The 20,073-nt window shown below is 44.4% G+C and overlaps 2 protein-coding genes across 2 annotated transcripts in view; one reads left to right on the plus strand and one right to left on the minus strand.

The window, feature by feature from the left end:
* Positions 1-20,073, plus strand: part of nudt2 (nudix (nucleoside diphosphate linked moiety X)-type motif 2) — a 100,091-nt gene that overhangs the window by 76,601 nt on the left and 3,417 nt on the right. The gene's annotated exons all lie outside the window — the stretch shown is intronic.
* Positions 5,104-18,978, minus strand: rfesd (Rieske (Fe-S) domain containing). The gene is made up of 5 exons (XM_055221847.1): positions 18,928-18,978; positions 13,153-13,310; positions 11,999-12,033; positions 9,696-9,992; positions 5,104-5,256 (listed from the first exon to the last, which is right to left on the minus strand). The coding sequence occupies exons 2-5, from the start codon at positions 13,304-13,306 to the stop codon at positions 5,104-5,106; spliced, it is 639 nt and encodes a 212-aa protein (XP_055077822.1). The 5' UTR covers positions 13,307-13,310; positions 18,928-18,978.

The raw sequence follows: 20,073 nt of genomic DNA on the forward strand, positions 1-20,073 counted from the left end.
CCCCTTCGCCCGCTCTCCTCACTCTAGTGCGCCTCCCTCCGTTCCTCGTTAGTTTCCTCCGTGTTTCCTGAGGCACGTGACACTCCGGTCCGAGCGGAGAAACACGAGGCGACAGGACGTCCACTCTAATTACATCATCGATTACGTCAGGGGGTCCAGAACCCAGAACCCGGATGTGAGATGGAACCAAGTCAGATCAGAGTTTGAGAAGTCATTGTTACAGCACATGTATGAGCTCTATAGACTATCATTCAGAGCCCTTTTCCTCAAGAATAAAACAAAAGAGCTTTTGAATAAAAAACAGAAACAAAACGTCCCCAAATGTCATCTGCATTTGACCCATCCTTCAGTGTCTCTGGGTTAAACCTGTCAGGAGCTGTAGGACCCACCTCCAGATTTTGAGCTAGTCTTGGTCAGGACAACCTTAGCTGTTATGGGTTGATGGGAGAAACCAGAGAAAATCCTCCCAAACACAGGGAGAACATAGAGGAGAGGAGAGAGGGGGGAGAGGGAGGAGGAGAGATCACTCAGGATGTGTATGTTTCTGGATTCTGAAAGTGCTGATCAAGCTGTGGAAGATCTAGGAGCGAAAGGCTTCCCTATCATTCCTGGGAACATGCGAGGGAGAGGAGGAGTGAGTGAGGGAGAGAAGGAGTCAGTGACGGATACAAGGAGCAAGGGAGGGAGAGGAGGAGGGATGGAGGGAGAGGAGGAGTGATAAAGAGAGAGGAAGACCAAGGGAGGGAGAGGAGGAGAAAGGGAGGGAGAGGAGGAGGAGCGAGGGATGGAGAGGAGCAGTTTTGATTGCACATTCCCTAAGCATATACAATTCTAATGGCACATCGCTTGCAGTCATACTGGTGTGTCAAAGCCTGATCTTGTCAGAGCTCTTCTGCTAAGCAGGGTTGGGCCTGGTTAATACTTGGATGGGAGACTGCTGGGAATACCAGGTGCCACAGTGGGGTGTGATGCTCTGTAAAGTGTCTTTGAGAGCCCAAAAAGTGTTGTAAAAAATGCAGTTCTTACAATAACCTCCACTTTTTAGTGTTTACAGTGTGTGACTTGTTTATAATACTTTTGTTAAAATTTACCAAGTCATTAGTACCACTAGCATTCATAAAAAATAGTTGTAGTAGTAGCAGTAGATACGGGGATATACAAGATGGACGGGGGTCTACAAGATGAAAAAGGATTGTGTGGTAGGAGCACACACAACTCACTTGTATGGTAGAGAAGTAGGTCAAGACAGGTTACAGTTTAGGCCAAGGGGGGGCTTCAAAATGGACAGGGTTCTTCAAGACTGATGAGGGACGTGTGGTAGGAGTAGTAGTAATACTTGTAGCATTAGCATTAGTGGGAATAGCATTCATAGTTGCATTATAGGTTATCACAGGCTCAGACAGGTTTTCACTCAGGTCAGGTGAAGAGGGGGCTTCAAGATGGATGAGGGATGTATGGTAGGAGTAGTAGTAATTGTAGCAGTAGTAGTAGTAGCAGCCATAGCATTAGCAGTAGTAGTGGTTCGGGGTAAGACGTAGGCCCGGACGGGCTCACAGATCAACTATCAAGATGGACAAGTGTCTAAGATAGACAACAGCCATGAACATGGAGGTGACAGTCCTGCTCACCTTCTGTTCCTGTTTGAGTTAAAATGCAACTCTTATCATAGCTGCTTTTCTCAGTTTTGAGAGTGTGATTTGTGTTTTTTCCCCAGGGCATCTGATTATGCAAACTCCACAGAGGAAGGCCCCATCCAGCCTGTGAACAAAATCCTGGTTCTATCATTGGGTGGTGACAGCGCTAATGTTGTGCCCCTGTGCTGCCAAAAAGCTTGACTAACCTTTTGATTTTGCAGGTTGTGTTTGTGTGTAATGTATTTCAGTGTACAATTGATCTGAATGTTGCTCTTATAAGCGATTTACCATTACCCTGCTGAGCTATTTAGCAACTCTCATATGAGTGTAACCCTTTGATTGCACAGGTTTTGCAGCTTTTAATTAATTTAATTCAATTCAATTCATTTATTTTTGTAACGCCCAAAATCACAACAACAGTTGTCTCGAAGGGCGTTCATGTTTCGGTTGATGGGGGAAACCAGAGTACCCGGAGGAAACCCAGGCACGGGCTGGCGACCCAGGGATCGAACCAAACCCTCTTGCTGTGAGGCATGAGTGTTGCCACTCAGCCACCATGCCGCCAACACACAAAAACAAGACAACAGGTAATTAGTAATTGACAGTACAGCTGAGCTTATTGAAACTCATATGTGAACATTCTTTGTAGATTTTGTGTTCTACATTATGACTAACAGCCTCTTTTTCATTACAGTTTCTCTGTGCATGTTCTGACTAACTAACTAACTAACTAACTACTAATGCCCCTCACTAATCTTGCACAAGCACTGGGCATGGGTTTAATCCAGCCAGACCCCAGGCTGGACAAATGGAGGGTCGCTTCAGTGCAAAACTTACTTCTTCTCTCAGTCTTTGTGCAAGATTTCTGTGATTTGAAGTAAATAAAATAACAAAGTAGGTTGACCACTGTATCTGTTCTTGACTTTGCCAACCTGACTCTTCCAGAGGTTCCAGTGTGTGTTCGACTCCCAGGTCACCAGGCCTTTCTGTGTGAGTTTTACATTAACCCAAAACATGCACAAGAGGTCAAATCCTCCAGGTGAAACAAGCCTCTATTCTGACAATGTACAAAACGGTTTTGTTTAGCTGTGCATATGACTGAAAGGTCATATGCACCCTCCACAGAACAAGTTGTTGTTAAGGGTAGGGGTCAAGGTTCATAGGTCACAAGTCAAGCTTGTCTTGCTATTTTTATTTAAATAACAACAAAGCAAAACTTTTCTTTTCCAGAGTCCAAGAAATTAATAGATGATTGAATCAGACATTTCAGAGCAGCTGCTAATCTCAAACATATCAACTTAAGCTGTGTCCTGCTGTGCAAAAACATCACATGCCCTTAACCCTTTGTTTTTGCAGGTTTTGTGAAATGTACCAAAATGGTACCACAAATCACAAGTTCAAATATCACGAAAATTCCTCTTGCTGCTCAGGGTTAGTACCCTGCCATATTACACAATTATCTGAGTTGTGCTAAAACCATAGGCTATAAAGTGTCAAGAATTTAAATGCTAAAATAAAGTACAAAAAAAGTGCATTGATAAAATAAAACCACTACTGTGAAAGAAAGTGGCAGGTATAAAATGCATGTCAAGTTCATTTGCCAAAATTTAGTTAAAATGTTTGCACTATTTTCTCTGCTTTGCTGCAAGAGAGGTGTCATGGTTTGCCCAAATGGCAAGGAGAGAGTCAAGTTCTCACATATAGTTCTAATCTATGACACTCGTGGATCATTATGTTACATTTTGGACGTTTTAAAATGTAATAGTGATCTAAAATCACTCGATAAAAGAAAGAAGTCTGCTAACTTCCAGGTTGGAAAATTGCAGAGCCTAATGGGACCGGATTCCCACCTGCCCCGATACGCCACTGCAAACATCATTCATCACATAAATCATTTCAGTAAAGCACCGCATGTTGTCAGCCTTTTCTATTGATAGCTTCAGATTGCACTAGTGAGCAGTGGATTTTAAAAAAAAAAGTGCCAAAATGGTTATGCAACACCGAAAATAAAGCTGTACTGATGGTGGTAAAAACATGTAGATCGGAGAAGTTACATCTTATATGTTTGAGTAATCTTTATTCTCCTGCATTCCGTAAGCACTCTAAATACATCTTTGAGAGGTTAAACCAGAAAGAAAACAAATACAACATGGGTAAAAGCACAAAAAAGTCGATTTTGCACAGTATGTCTCCTTTAAGACTCTATCCCAGTATCACAGTGTCTATTCTGAATCGGCTAAGCCGTTTCTTGCAGATTAACTATTCTAATGTAATATAATGTTCTAAAACTGTATGAACAAAGTGCTTAAAGTGAGGGTTGAGAACTAAAAGAGTGTCCTCCCTGAGCTGGACTTGGTGTGAGCCCCATGTCAGAGCTCCACACACACACACACACACACACACACAGCCCCATGTCAGAGCCACACACACACACACACACAGCCCCGTGTCAGAGCCACACACACACAGCCCCGTGTCAGAGCTCCACACACACACACACACAGCCCCGTGTCAGAGCCACACACACACAGCCCCGTGTCAGAGCTCCACACACACACACACACACAGCCCCGTGTCAGAGCCACACACACACACACACACAGCCCCGTGTCAGAGCCACACACACAGCCCCGTGTCAGAGCTACACACACACACACAGCCCCGTGTCAGAGCCACACACACACACACACACACAGCCCCGTGTCAGAGCCACACACACACAGCCCCGTGTCAGAGCCACACACACAGTCCCGTGTCAGAGCCACACACACACATAGCACTGTGTCAGAGCTCCACACACACAGCCCCGGGTCAGAGCTCCACACACAGCCCCATGTCAGAGCCTCACACACACACAGCGCTGGGCCAGAGCTCCACACACACACCCCCCCGTGTCAGAGCCTCACACACACAGCCCCTTGTCAGAGCTCCACACACACAGCTCCATGTCATATTTTTTTATTCACATGTTGCTCCGTTTCACAGTATTAAATTGTAGCTTTAAGGTTGACAGCTTTTTTAGCCTCAGCTGAACTGCTTTAGTCTTCAATACTCTAGAATATCCTAGGCTGTTGGTTTTATATTTGAGTATTTCAGTTTTACCTTCTGTACAGTTGAAATTGTCAATAGAAAGTCACTGATATCTGTTGGTGCACCAAGGCCTGAAGTAGTTTCAATGAGGCTAAAAACATTGGTGCAACTTGAAAATGTAGACCTGAAATGATCCAAATGATTATATTACAGGTGCATGGAGTTTAAAAACACAGTGGAGCACTTCTTGTATTAACAATGAGTGTTTTCAGTTTGAGAAAAGAACACAGCCTAAATATGCAGGGTTTGTGTGTTAAACATTTGTGAATGAAACAAAACACAACTTCACATATGTTTATAATGAGGAAATAATGTTATAACATAGACCATAAAATATTGCAATATTATCCCTTAAAATACTGTTACAAGAGAGCCAGGGTTAAGAGCTGACTTCTTGTGATAGGAGAACCCCATGGTGGGCTGTCAGTTCATGGCTGCAATGTAGATGAAGCTCTGAAACATCGTCGATCACACAAAGAATGGCCTGAAGATCAGAGGTTCTGCCAGACGCACAGAAGGAGGGGGATGAGACCTGCAGGAGAACAGCTCACTGCAGAGTAGTGTCACGATATAAAAATACTAAACTTGATTTCGTTACTATAGGACTATACTCGATACTAAATGCCAATTCTAATACCAATAAAAACACTCTTTCTTTAGACAATGGAATGTGATTTTCAACATTTAATATAGTACTAGTAGTAAAAATAGTAAAAATAGTAATAGTACTTTCTTTTATATTCCCATGTGGCCTTACAGCTTAAGATAGGTGTCAATGTCCCTCTACTGTGGCACAGGGGTTAGACTGACGCGTGTGTGAGGGCTCAAATGAGAGAGCCAGAGCAAAAAAAGAACATGTCAGGGGGGTATAGGGTCCCTCCCCCAGGAACTTTTAATAAAAATAAATGTAATTTCCTTTCCAAGATTCAAAACTTGCAATTGTTTATTAGACTATAACAGCTAGCCTACATATGTGCCATACTTGCCATCAAGACGACTCACTTGACTCTATGTGGAGGCCCAGCCCTCTGCTCCCTCCCTCTGCTCCCTCCGTCTGCTCCCTCCCTCTGCTCCCTCCCGTTGCTCCCTCCCTCTGTTCCCTCCCTCTGCTCCCTCCGTCTGCTCCCTCCCTCTGCTCCCTCCCTCTGCTCCCTCCCTCTGCTCCCTCCCTCTGCTCCCTCTGCTTCCTCCCGTTGCTCCCTCCCTCTGCTCCCTCCCGTTGCTCCCTCCCTCTGCTCCCTCCATCTGCTCCCTCCCTCTGCTCCCTCCCTCTGCTCCCTCCCGTTGCTCCCTCCCTCTGCTCCCTCCCTCTGCTCCCTCCCTCTGCTCCCTCCGTCTGCTCCCTCCCTCTGCTCCCTCCCTCTGCTCCCTCCCGTTGCTCCCTCCCTCTGCTCCCTCCGTCTGCTCCCTCCGTCTGCTCCCTCCCTCTGCTCCCTCCCTCTGCTCCCTCCCTCTGCTCCCTCCGTCTGCTCCCTCCCTCTGCTCCCTCCCTCTGCTCCCTCCCTCTGCTCCCTCCCTCTGCTCCCTCCGTCTGCTCCCTCTGCTTCCTCCCGTTGCTCCCTCCCTCTGCTCCCTCCCGTTGCTCCCTCCCTCTGCTCCCTCCATCTGCTCCCTCCCTCTGCTCCCTCCCTCTGCTCCCTCCCGTTGCTCCCTCCCTCTGCTCCCTCCCTCTGCTCCTTCCCTCTGCTCCCTCCGTCTGCTCCCTCCCTCTGCTCCCTCCCTCTGCTCCCTCCCGTTGCTCCCTCCCTCTGCTCCCTCCGTCTGCTCCCTCCGTCTGCTCCCTCCCTCTGCTCCCTCCCTCTGCTCCCTCCCTCTGCTCCCTCCCTCTGCTCCCTCCGTCTGCTCCCTCCCTCTGCTCCCTCCCTCTGCTCCCTCCCTCTGCTCCGCTCCTGCTCTCTAACACACTGAGTGCAGCTTCTGTCTGAGCAGCAGCCTCACACTGAGCTGTGGGCAAATGCTGCTGTCTCATTGGGGCAAATATTAAACCACAGGGGCACTTAAGTCACAGGGGCAGGTGCTTGAACATCACCTGGGCCTTATCTGTCCCTGGTGGGAGGCTACTATGCTTCAGTGCCTCTTCGTTGGTGCACCGTCCAATCAAACTGCCACGATCATCCTTCTGGGGTGTTCTCTGGGCAACAGGTCATGACATCAGCCCTGTCAGTCGTTCTTGTCCTGTTTAGTTATTTCACTGTTAGATAGACTGGGATATCCTGTATTTGTCTGGACACAGTAGATCCAGACAAATACAGGATATCCCAGCAGTGCTCATAAAGATAAGCACAGTTATTTATCCTAACACTACATGACTAAATGGAAGGCTCTAGAGTCGGCTTTGTTAAATAAACCAATACAAAGTTTATGAACAAACCCACTGCAGGCTCGTGGGATGTTCAGAATCGATGGGTCAGATCTTTTAAAATGTTTGGTTAGATTTGGCTTAAACTTTAAAAATAGATTAGTTTGCTGATGTGGCCGGTACCTGCTGCTCAGTTTGAACCACCTGTGATGGATAACAGTTTTAACAGTTTTACCCAACTGGAAAAACACAGGTTACTTCATCGTGTGTCTTAATTGATAATCAGGAATTTTAGATTTCAAAACTGTCTGCAAAACAATACCTTGGCTGTCATGATTTTTATAAATACTCACAGTTTCAATGTTGTAATATTTATATATACATATGTCTATAACTATTGTCGGGCGGTGGAAGGAATACTTTGAGGATCTCCTCAATCCCACTGTCACGTCTTCCGAGGAGGAAGCAGAAACTGGGGACCCAGAGGCGGACTCGTCCATCACCCTGGCTGAAGTCACTGAGGTGGTTGGCAAGCTCCTCGGTGGCAAGGCTCCGGGGGTGGACGAGATCCGCCCTGAGTACCTCAAGTCTCTGGATGTTGTGGGACTGTCTTGGCTGACATGTCTCTGCAACATCGCGTGGCGGTTGGGGACAGTACCTGTGGAATGGCAGACCGGGGTGGTGGTCCCTCTGTATAAGAAGGGGGACCGGAGGGTGTGTTCCAATTACAGGGGAATCACACTCCTCAGCCTTCCCGGTAAGGTCTATTCCAGGGTGCTGGAGAGGAGAATCCGACCGATAGTCGAACCTCGGATTCAGGAGGAGCAGTGTGGTTTTCGTCCTGGTCGTGGAACACTGGACCAGCTCTATACTCTCCATCGGGTCCTCGAGGGCTCATGGGAGCATGCCCAACCAGTCCACATGTGTTTTGTGGATCTGGAGAAGGCATTCGACCGTGTCCCTCGTGGTGTCCTTTGGGGGGTGCTCTGGGAGTATGGGGTCCGGGGCTCTTTGCTAAGGGCTGTCCGGTCCCTGTATGACCGGAGCAGGAGCTGTGTTCGCATTGCCGGCAGTAAGTCAGACCTGTTCCCAGTGCATGTTGGACTCCGCCAGGGCTGCCCTTTGTCACCGGTTCTGTTCATTATATTTATGGACAGAATTTCTAGGCGCAGCCAGCGGCCGGAGGGGGCCTGGTTTGGGAACCACAGGATTTCATCTCTGCTGTTTGCGGATGATGTTGTCCTGATGGCTTCTTCGAGCCAGGACCTGCAGCAGGCACTGGGGCGGTTTGCAGCCGAGTGTGAAGCGGCTGGGATGAGAATCAGCTCCTCCAAATCCGAGGCCATGGTTCTCAACCGGAAAAAGGTGGCTTGCCCTCTCCGGGTGGGTGGTGAGTCTCTGCCCCAAGTGGAGGAGTTCAAGTATCTCGGGGTCTTGTTCACGAGTGAGGGAAGGATGGAGCGTGAGATTGACAGGCGGATCGGTGCAGCGTCTGCAGTGATGCGGTCGCTGTATCGGTCCGTTGTGGTAAAGAAGGAGCTGAGCCGGAAGGCGAAGCTCTCGATTTACCGGTCAATCTACGTTCCTACCCTCACCTATGGTCATGAGCTTTGGGTAATGACCGAAAGGACAAGATCGCGGATACAAGCGGCTGAAATGGGTTTCCTCCGCAGAGTGGCCGGGCGCACCCTTAGGGATAGGGTGAGGAGCTCGGTCACACGGGAGGAGCTCGGAGTAGAGCCGCTGCTCCTACACGTTGAGAGGAACCAGCTGAGGTGGCTCGGGCATCTGCTCAGGATGCCTCCTGGAAGCCTCCCTAGGGAGATGTTCTGGGCATGTCCCACCGGGAGGAGGCCCCGGGGAAGACCCAGGACACGCTGGAGGGACTATGTCTCTCGGCTGGCCTGGGAACGCCTTGGGGTCCCACCGGAGGAGCTGGAGGACGTGTCCGGGGTGAGGGAAGTCTGGGAGTCCCTGCTTAGACTGCTGCCCCCGCGACCCGGCCCCGGATAAGCGGAAGAAAATGGATGGATGGATGGATGTCTATAACTGAATGATATATCAGGCATTACACAAATGCTCATAAAGGCATATGAAGCAAAACTGTGTAGGAAAAGAATTGGTGAAAGATATTTTATAACAGCAAAACTAAAGTATAGATAGACTGGATGACCCCGAATGGCGGACCAATAAAAAATAATAATAAATGGAAAATAATAAAGGATTAGGTTTTTAATGAGGTAAAAGTATTATAACATGGTTTAAAGCGTTCATTTGTACCTCCCCTTTAGTCCTCCAGACTCCGCCCCTCCTCCTCCCTCACTCTCCCCTTTAGTCCTCCAGACTCCGCCCCTCCTCCCCCCTCACTCTCCCCTTTAGTCCTCCAGACCCCACCCCTCCTCCCCCCTCACTCTCCCCTTTAGTCCTCCAGACCCCACCCCTCCTCCCCCCTCACTCCTCCCTTTAGTCCAGACCCCGCCCCTCCTCCCCCTCACTCTCCCCTTTAGTCCCCCAGACCCCACCCCTCCTCCCCCCTCACTCCTCCCTCACTCCTCCCTTTAGTCTTCCAGGTACTGCCTAGTTTAACAGCTCTATTTGAAATGTGGTTATAGGCGCAGTTTTGCTGTTTATATTCAAGTTGTTGCTAAAGCTCCTCCTCCTCCCCCCCGTACCCCCCGTTCCCCCCGCCCCCCCCCTTTGTCCGCCAATGCCGCCCTCTCTCTCTCCACTTTCCCCTGCTCGCCCTGGTAGTAGTCAGATTCGATATAGCCAGAGGTGGCGGGGCGGAGGTAGAGCTCCCCCTGGATCTCGGTGATGGGATGAACCCTCTGCTTCACACCTTTGGAGAACCAGCGCAGAGGGGGCGGGGACTGACTGCGGTCACGTGCTCGGTACAGCCCCTCCCCGTCACACAGGCTGATCTTATATTTGTGTTTGGGGCAGATGATGCACAGTTTGTTGTTCAGCTCCTGAGAGAAAGAGAAAGGAGAGAGGAGAGAGAAATGGAGGAGGAAGAGAGAGAGAGAGAACAGGGGAGATGGGGAAAGAGAGGGGAGAAGGAGGAGATGGAGTAAGTCGGGGCAATAAAAAGAAGGAAGAGAGAGAAATCAAGGGGGGAGGAGAGAAAGGGCCGAGAGAGAAGAAGGAGCGAGAGAAATAGGGTTAGAGAGCGAGGTGGGACAAAAGAAGGAGGAGAGAAAGAGAAAACATGAGCAATAAAGAAAGAGAGGAAATAGAGGAGGAGAAAGAGAAAACAAGGGAGTAGAGAGAGCGGGGAGAAGGAGAGGGAGAGAGTGGGGGATAAAGAGGAGGAAGAGAGAGAAGGAATGAGAGTGAAAATGGGAGAGGGAGAGAAAGAACAGAGAGAGGAGGAGAGAGAGAGAAAGGGAGACAGAAAATAGGGAAAATAGAGAGAGAGGGAGGGCGAGGGAAACATAGGGAAAAAAGAGAGAGAGAAAGAGGAGGAGGGAGAGAGGAGGGTTGAAAAGGAAAGAGAGAGAAAAAGAGGGGGAGAGGAGAAAGAGGGAGACAAAGAGAGACAAAACCGGGAAAAAGAGAGAACAAGTGGTGAGGAGAAGCAAGACAGAAGAGGGGAAGGGGAGAGAGGAGAGAGAGAGAGAAAACAGAAGGGACAGAGAAGAGGGATAAAGAGGGGAGGAGAGGATGAGAGATAGAATGCAAAAATTTTAAGGTGCACAGTGTTACTTATCTGCGTGTCTCCATGGAGATGTTATTGTTTTGCCTGGAATGTTCCACAGTATGGCATTAAATTTATCAATTGTCATAGCGATGAGCAGGTTAGGTCAGATCTAAGGAGAGACGAGCCCGCTCACTGTAAGCAAGTTTAATGGCATATTGTGGAACATTCCATGCAAAACAGTAACATTTCCATGGAGACAAACAGGCGATGGGCCATAAGAAAAGTTCCATAGTGCAGTTTTAAGGCTATACATTTTGAAACAAGTCAAATAATGTTAGTCTGGTTACTGAATAAATAGTTCTCTGAAATGAAGATAAAAATAGTGTAACTGTAGTGTTACTATCTTCATTGTTTTTGTGCCTTTGAGCAAGACACACCTCGTATTGGTGAGGTGAGAGAAGAGTCTGGTCCAATGACAACAAGGATTGAATTGTGAACCTTGTGGTGAGAGGGCGCTGAACCTGCAACCTCTTAATGATCCGATCGATTCAAACATTGATTATTCAGATAATAAAGTGTCCCTTTGTTGCTTTGTAATCAGAATTTTAGATGATTTAACAGCAGTTTGTCCAGAGCAGAGGCTTTAAAACAGTCTAAATGTGCTTGTGTCTTTTTTATAGTTCTAATGACATGTCACCCGTGGATCATTATGTTATAATTTGCACATTGTAAATCACAATATTCATCTAAAACAACTTAACAAAAGAAACAAGTCTGCTGACTTCCACATTAGAAAACATCATCACAACAAAGCGTCACATGCTGTTGGTGCCTCCTATGGATAGATGTACATCACACTAGCAAGCAGCCTTTTTTTCATTTGTACCAAAATGACTACAATATGCTACAGAATCCTATGAGTATCACAGATTGAGAAAATTAAACTGGAGAATTGTGTATGTCACAGTGGGCGTGTACCGGTGAAAACAGGAGCTGATTGGGGCAATGACGTCTTGAAAACAGGAGAATAAATATTAACTGAAACAGAAATCACTCCAAATACAACTTCAGAGGCTCAGTGAGAAGGACAGGAAGGAAGTTGATTCTGAAAAGTCCAGTTTACAGAATAGGTCTGATTTAAACGAGGAGTAATTTAAGGTTCACTAAATAATAATGTTTGAAGTTGCACTGAAAAATGTACAATCATAAAATACAGTGACATGTCGACTGTTGATGACGTCACTCTTCTATGTTTCTTTCAAATATTTTATGTTATTTTTAATTGGTTTCCAATGTATTTTTATTTTTTTTATTAAAAACATGACGTGTATTTACCTCAATGTCCCCGGTCTCCAGAGAGCTCCCGGAGTCTGCAACACAGAAAGTACAGTTTAAGTAAATGACACCAAACCACAACCTGAGGACAAATTATGAGGTACAGCTGCTATTTCTACTGTTCCCATAGCTGCTACTATAGATCTAATAATGCACTGGACTTGTACACAGGGGACTTGTATTTGGGGTCTTTCCTTAAGGACACAACAACAGTTTTGCCACTATACCCCACTGTAACTGCAACTGGTATTCCCAGAGGTTTCACATCCAAGTACTGACCAGACCCAGCTCTGCTTAGCAAAAGAGATCAGACCAGATCAGGCTTGGACAAGAAACTTGGGCCAAATCGTCTAACCTCATAAAGGCTGTGTCTGAGAAACCACCAAAACCAGAATTACCAATATATTATAATAGCACTCAACAGTGGCCCACCCCCAAGATCTGGAAGTACATTTCACATTCATTTTTCTCATAGATTTCTGAAAAATATTAATATTAAACATTTAAAATCTTGGGGATAATGAGTTATGAGGTAACTAATGAGCACAAGACCTATACTTTTATTTCAAATCTGTTTATGAAACTTTATAAATGTCTGAGTTATTAAAACATTTAGCAGAATACTTGTGTTTTAAATGTGCTTTTTGGACTTAAAACAACCAGATTATTGATATTAGTTAGCACATAGCTGGTTAGCCTCCATGATGCCTTTGAACTCTTAATATTTGAATTTTTCCAAAAGTCTACTGAAAAAATAAATGGAAAATGTACTCCTGGAACCAGAGCAGATTTGGAACTGAGACTTTGAGCGCTATTCTATTTTGAAGTCTTTATACTGGTCCAAGGTAAAAAAAATTTAAATTATAAACTTTTTTCAGGGCCCCTCCTGCACTGGGCCCTACATAAACAAATACCTTTACCCCCAGTGTGACCCCCCTGCACACTTACATCACGAAAACTGACAGGGACATGTAGGCCTATGCTAAGATATACAAACAGATGTAAGGATTTTTTAAATTAAACAATTGATACATGGAGACACAATGCACATGTTAATGGCCTAAATGGCCTCAAACCCCCAGGGGTGTTGATGTTGCCTACTGCAAAGTATCAGTAAACCTGATGTTTCTAGAGTGTTGTAGCGGGACACTGACGATAGCAGTAGGAGTCGATGGCGTAGAACTCTCCCTCGTGGTAGATGATGAGCACGTCTCGTCCCTGCAGACTCACGACAGTTCTTTGGGCAGAGATCAGATCCTCCTTTTTCCCCACGAAGAGCAGCTCATCTGTGCTCTGCGTCGAAGACATGGCTCTGACCAGAAGAGGAGGGAACAAGGAGGGAACAAGATCACCTTTAACAGATGGCACAACTGTTTGAGTTTGAGAACTAATTGCATATTGGTCTTTTTAAAGGTGCAGGTCGAGGATACCAGTGCAGAGATTGAAAAAAGCATTTATTTCCTTTAAATAAAAATAGAATAAAAACGTGAAGTGTTATGTAGCTGTCATTCATCTCGAGTAACTACAGAACAACTTCGTATTTATAAAAGTTCAAACATTCTGAGACTTTCTGGGTCAAATACAACAAGTAAACCAGTCTTATTACGCCAGTTTAAATCTCCAACCAGGATATCGGCTGAACCGATATTTGAAAGCCGATATCTGATCCAGCAATTTTTTTCTGTGAGTGGGGGTCACCTCTCCACAGACCTGATCTGTAATTTGGCCTAGCGCGTCTCCTGGAAATAGCTACGTTTAAACATGTGGATATATAACAGTCCCTCATCATGATCTTGCTCTGGGTATTTGAGTGATCTTGTGTTGCCCTGCATTTGAGGTTTGAGTGCTCAGAAAATCTGCTTTGACCAACCCCCATCTCCGCTCACTGCTCCTTATTTATTTGTAGTAATTTATTCAAAACTTTTGAGGTTTAAACCATGTTATAATGTTGTTACCTTCTCAAAAACAGACCTAGAGTTGTGTTGTGTTTTGTTTCATTCACACATGTTTGACTAACACTTTATTATTAGTCTGTTACATCTCCAAAGCTCAAAATGCTCCGTTCCACCTTGTGATGTCATGAAGTGGTAGTTTTCAAGTTAACAGCTCCTTTTACCTTTCAGTAGACTGGCATGTCCAGGGTTTAAATCAGGGGTGTCCAAACTTTTCTCATTAAGGGCCACATTTAAAACACAGACGAGGCTGAGGGCCGATTGAGGGTCATAGACTGGTCACCAATACTATGAATAACTCAAATCTGCATCATTATTACAAGTTACACTGAACCACTAGATATTTAGTCATGCTTACATCCTCATTGGGACACATGAAATATTCGATATGGGCTTGTTAAAGTAGATTTTCAGAAATGTACAGTAAAAAGTACCGCTTAAGTTAATATGAGCCAATTCGCCTGATAGCTTGAGAGCCAAGATTTGATGGTTTGAGGGCCACATTTGACCCCCGCGCCATAGTTTGGGCATACCTGGTTTAAATTATCTAAATCAGGGGTGTCCAAACTTTTCTCACTAAGGGCCACATATAAAAACACAGACAAAGCTGAGGGCCGAATGTGGGCCACAGACTGGTCCCCAATACAGTGAATACTTCAAATCTGTGTTATTATTCCAAGTTAGACCGAACCACTAGACCTTTATTCATGCTTACATCCTCAATGGGACACAGTAAATATGTGTTATAGGCTTGTTAAAGTAGATTTTCAGAAAATAGTACTGTTTAAAGAAATATGGGCCAATTCACCTGGAAGCTTGAGAACCAAGAAAAATTGGTGTGAGGGCCGCATTTGGCCCCCGGGCCACAGTTTGGGCATGCCTGATCTAAATGATTCTAATGAAGGTATGTAGCTTAAAAACAGAGTGGAACACTTTCTGTACTACCACATCACCAGGTGAAACCTAAGTGTTTTCTGTTTGAGAGGAAAAACTCACTTGTGTGTTAAACATCTGTGAATGAAACAAAACACAACTTCAGGTCTGTTTGTGTGAGGAAACCACATTATAACATCATAAAACAGAGTAATATGGGCTCTTTAAACTGAATGTTCTTGTCCCAGATCAGAGTTTCTTGGATCATCCTTGCTCATGACACTTCAGACATCGCCTCAGAATGTTGGATTTAGATCAAACTGAGCCTCTGCCCATGTGCATTCTCACACACAGGGCCGGCCCAGCCTATAAGCAGACGAAGCAGCTGTTTACGGCCCCAAGGCCACCAGAGGGCCCCCAAGATTTATATTGGTTTTTGGAAAGGCCTGGGTGTTTATAGTAGTAGTAGTAAATATCCCTATAAAATATTAGATGTGTTTTATTTCCAGTAGCTAAATCTGTGCTGCCGACATTTTTTTGAATCAGGCAGTGGTGTGGACAGCCATGTGTTTACACCGGTGTTAAGGACCCCTCCCCTTGAGGTGTGCTCTGGGTGCACTGAGGCAGCAGGGACATTTGAATGGATGTTTTAGACTAAAAAGTTAGTGAAGTTAAGTTTATCTAAAGTACAGGACATTGCATGAAGAGCCCAGAGGAAGATTGTTTTGGGACAAGACTTTTCAGAGAAGACTCGAAATATTTCTGCACATCAGTGGACCTGCAGATAAAACAGTGAGGCTGGACGTGTATAATTGTGCAGACAGGACACACCTCAGAGGGACAGAGGACATCACGTTTATAAAACACTGGCTGTTTTTGTGTCTGATCCTTTTGTCTCTAAACCATCAGATGATGTGAGTGTAGCTAAAGTACTGCTCCTGTTGTCCCATTAACACGTTGATTATGGCAGAATCGTCTCTGTTACATCTGCTGGACGAAAGAATGACCTGTGAATGATTTCCAAATGCGTTGAGAATCCTCATTAATAAGGATGCACCGGTACCACTTTTTGCATGCACAGTGAGTACGAGTACTTCATTTTGAGTACTTGCCGATACAGCGTACTGATACCAGACATAAATATAAATATATAAATATATATATATAAATATATATATATATATATATATATATATATATATATATATATATATATATGTATATATTTATTTTATTTATTTATTTTTTTACAGGTTTTTGATGACAGAGGTAAATCAAACTCATTTCATAGGATTTTTATAGTGTAGCAAATTTTTCATCTTAGAATACTTATTTGAGGCTGTCTTAAAATTGTACTGAAATCACTGTAGTTAGGTATAATTCCAATATAATTTATTTAGATAAGCACCTAGATGTAATATTTGCATTTCGTCTTTGCACCCTCGCTCTGCGCTAAATGCTAACATGGCATCGAGCCCTATCCAAGCCCCCATGCCTCAGGCATGGGCTATATTTATTACTGCTAAAATGAATGGAAGTCAATGGGAAGTCAATGGGAGGTCAATGGGTGACCCCAACGCCATGGCGGCCATTGACCTCACGGTGACGTGGGGAAAGTCGAGAGCTTTCAAAAAATGAATAATATGTCATTGTAATGTTGTTTTTGCTAAAACCTACAGGGCCTAGGACCTATTGCTGTTTTGACAAAGTTGCGCGTGCCGCCCCCTGCCCTGACTCTAGTATCCTAGCAACCCACGCCGTAGGCATGGGATATGCATATTTGTTCTTGCTAACATGTCATCGTCAACATTGACTCAATGGGTGGAGACTGGAGTCAGGGCAGGGGGGCGACTCCAGACGAAGTCTGCAACATTTGTCATCATTGTGGAAGCAAAAGGCCCTAGGCCCTATAGGGGCTCAGGCCTGATAAAAGCTTTATTTTAATTTTGGATGTTGTAATTGGACTGATAAACATTTAATAACTCCTCCACAGGGACAACAGCTGACCACTGCTGCTGCTGTATGTTTCTCTGGCATTACATAGAATCTGCATTCTCACGTGTGTTTACATGTCAAATACAATCATCATGTGCATATTACTACACTATATTTAACCAGCAGGAGGAAGGGGGAGGGGAAGGAGAGAAGGAAGAGTGAGGAGGAAGCGAGGGAGAGAGAAGAGAGTGTGAGAAGACTGGTGAAAGTCCAAGGAGGAGAGGAGGAAGAGAGATGTAAAGAGGGAGAGAGGGAAAGAGGAGGTGTATGGGGTGAGGAGAGGAGGAGAGGACAAAAGGAGGAGGGACGTAGGGAGAGGGGAGGTGAGGAGGGGGGAGGAACAAGGGATGGGAGGCGTATGGGGTGAGGAGAGGAGGGAGAGGAGAGAGGGTCTATAGAGCTGAGTAGGTCTTGCGTTGGTTTACACATGAATCACTCACTGACACTATAAAGCAGAGGTTATAAAATGACCAAGTCAAAAAGATTTTTTATACTGAACAATGAAACTTACATTTTTGTCATGATCTCACTCTGATGACTGACACTGAATGAAATCAGCCAGGGATCTATAGTTCGGAGACTAGCTGCTGATAGCCAGCCTCAAGCACACTTTCAAATGATCATCAGTCAAGGTGGAACAGTATTTGGACTTAATCTTCATTTGGGAAAAATCTGACTCGCATAATTAAGTGGAGCCAAATAATGCAGTCAGGGATGTTGGGGTACTCTTCTCTCCAGATGTGTTCAGGTGAAACAGTGATGCAGTTTTTGATGCAAATAAATAAACAGCATCTTTCTGAAAAGGGTAACACATCAATGTAGTGATTGGCTTCAATAAAACAAAGTCTTGAAACTTGGACAGACAGTTCTCAATCTGTTCTGTGTAACGTGGGCTGTCACGTTGCACACTCACCTTTTCCTGCGTCTCCAACTCTGACGTGAGGTTCTGGAGGTTTGCCAAATCATCGCGCTTGATCTTTGAGGACAGATGCTGCATTTTTCATTTGAAAACATTAACTGAGCTGATCGTATTGATTACATCTGTAGACTGGTCCAATTGCAGTGAGAAACAGTCACAGGCCACGATATCCTTCCAAAGTTGCTGGGTCAAACCCTCGGCCATGGTTTCACTGTGCTTCTTGATAGTTGGAGCGCTTTGATTGAAGATAATATTTCTGTTTGTTTGTTTTTTTAAGTCTTGACACGTGTTAGCTGCTTTGACAAATGCCTCTTTTATCATCTCTCCGTCTCTTGGAAGGACTTCTTGTGCTTAACAATGAAGTGACTCACCCGAAATCATGCTTCAGTGGCTTCCTCTCTTTCATGGTTGGATGTGTAAAAAATAACTGCTACTGCTGTCCAGACAACTGGGATTTTAGATCCTTCACCTTCCTCTTTCTCAGGTCGCTTATTGTCGTAGCTTTTGTGAAAGTAGTAGAATTTGGCTTCTTACTTGGTCCAGCTCCCCCACTCATTACTACCCTTTCTTAAGTTTACATTGAAGAAATAAATTGGAACTAACTAGATAACTCAATTGCTTGATTTTGTCTTGCCGCATTTGGCACATTTGTACACTCATATGTGTGCACAATCGCTATATACAGAACCACTCACCCATTCACACACATTCATACACCAGTGTACACAGACACTGGGGGAGAAGTGGATTAAATGTCTTGCCTAAGGACACAACAGAAATGTTCGTCTGCAGGAGCTGGAATCGCACTGCCAACATCTACGTCTAAAATGTTTTTGATGTGGAAACAACATTATAACAATGTTGTTCAAATGCAGATTTTGATGTGATGAGGTCTAAAGTCACAGACAGAAATGATCAGGTTCAACATATGTACATTTAGTTACTCTGTTCCACCTTGTGATGTCATGAAGTGGTAGTTTACAAGTTACCCTAACAGCTCCTTTTTACCTTTAGTTCAGTAGAGGTTGGCAATTCCAGAGCTGAAATCATACAAATGATTCTAGTGAAGGTGTGTGAAACAACATTATAACACTGATCGGAAAATAACATAATATGGCCCTGATATTAGTGCAAAATGTATCAATACATTATGCAGCTTAAAAGAAACAATATTGAAATATGATTATTACCTCCAAATGGTGTTTCCTCGTCCTCCGCTCCAGCTCAAGACCTTTCTGAAGTTTATCTCCAAGCTCAGAAGCTGCCGTTAGTGATATCAGAGAGCGGACCTTATCTGAACACACAAGACAAAGACTTTGATGATGACTTACTTAAAGGGCCTATATTAGGTGAATATTTATGATGAATTGTTGTGGAATTTCTGAGAGCAAACATCTTAAAAAATATAAAATCAATAGAGAAGTTGACTTAAATAAAAAGGTCAGATTTATTGAATCAATTGTGCAAAATTGCCAAAGAGCTGTTGTCCCTACAGTGTTTTTATACCATCAAAATAATCATACCGTATTGTATCACAAAAATTAGGTCAAAGAGATAAATAACAATACTGCATATCAATACACGCATTATGAGCTTTGTAGATGTTACAGACTAATAATGCAGGGTTAGTCAAACATGTGTGAATGAAACAAAACACAACTCCAGGTCTGTTTTCGAGGAAGTAATGGCATTAGAACATCACTTAAAGCTCACAATAGTCAGTGTACTATAGGACCCTTAAAGAATATGTCACTTTAAAGCTTCACCATCTAACTTTTCTGGTAGAGGCGCCATCATCTGCCTATCACCATGGAAATGTTACTGCTTTGCCTGAGATGTTCCATAGTATAGCATTAACTGTATGTGTCTTACATTTATTAAATTACAGGTATTAATTTTGATCAAAAATACATTGGAATAATATGCATTCTTACTATGAGTGGGCTCACTTCTCCACAGGTCTGACTTTTAACTTGGCCTAGTATCATCAGCCACTTCTCACCATAATATAGATAGTAATATAATATAGATGTATAGGTTATAGTTATAATGCCATATTGTTGAACACCAAAGACAAAGCAATAACATCTTCATGGGCACAATAAGGCGGCATGTCCTCCACTAAATAGTTGCATAGTGCACCTGTAAATACACTATATTATTATAACTTAAAGGCCCATATTAATGCAATTTAATGTAGTTTACAATTGTACAATGTGATTATATTATACGCTGAGAGAGGGCAGACAGTTCTACTGATTACATTGTGGGTTACCATGATTATTTACCTGATCAATTATATTAGTGAATAGACCCAAGACCTCACTGTATTACAA

Source organism: Periophthalmus magnuspinnatus, chromosome 5 (genome assembly GCF_009829125.3).
Source record: "Periophthalmus magnuspinnatus isolate fPerMag1 chromosome 5, fPerMag1.2.pri, whole genome shotgun sequence".
In the NCBI taxonomy this organism is placed as follows: Eukaryota; Metazoa; Chordata; class Actinopteri; order Gobiiformes; family Gobiidae; genus Periophthalmus; species Periophthalmus magnuspinnatus.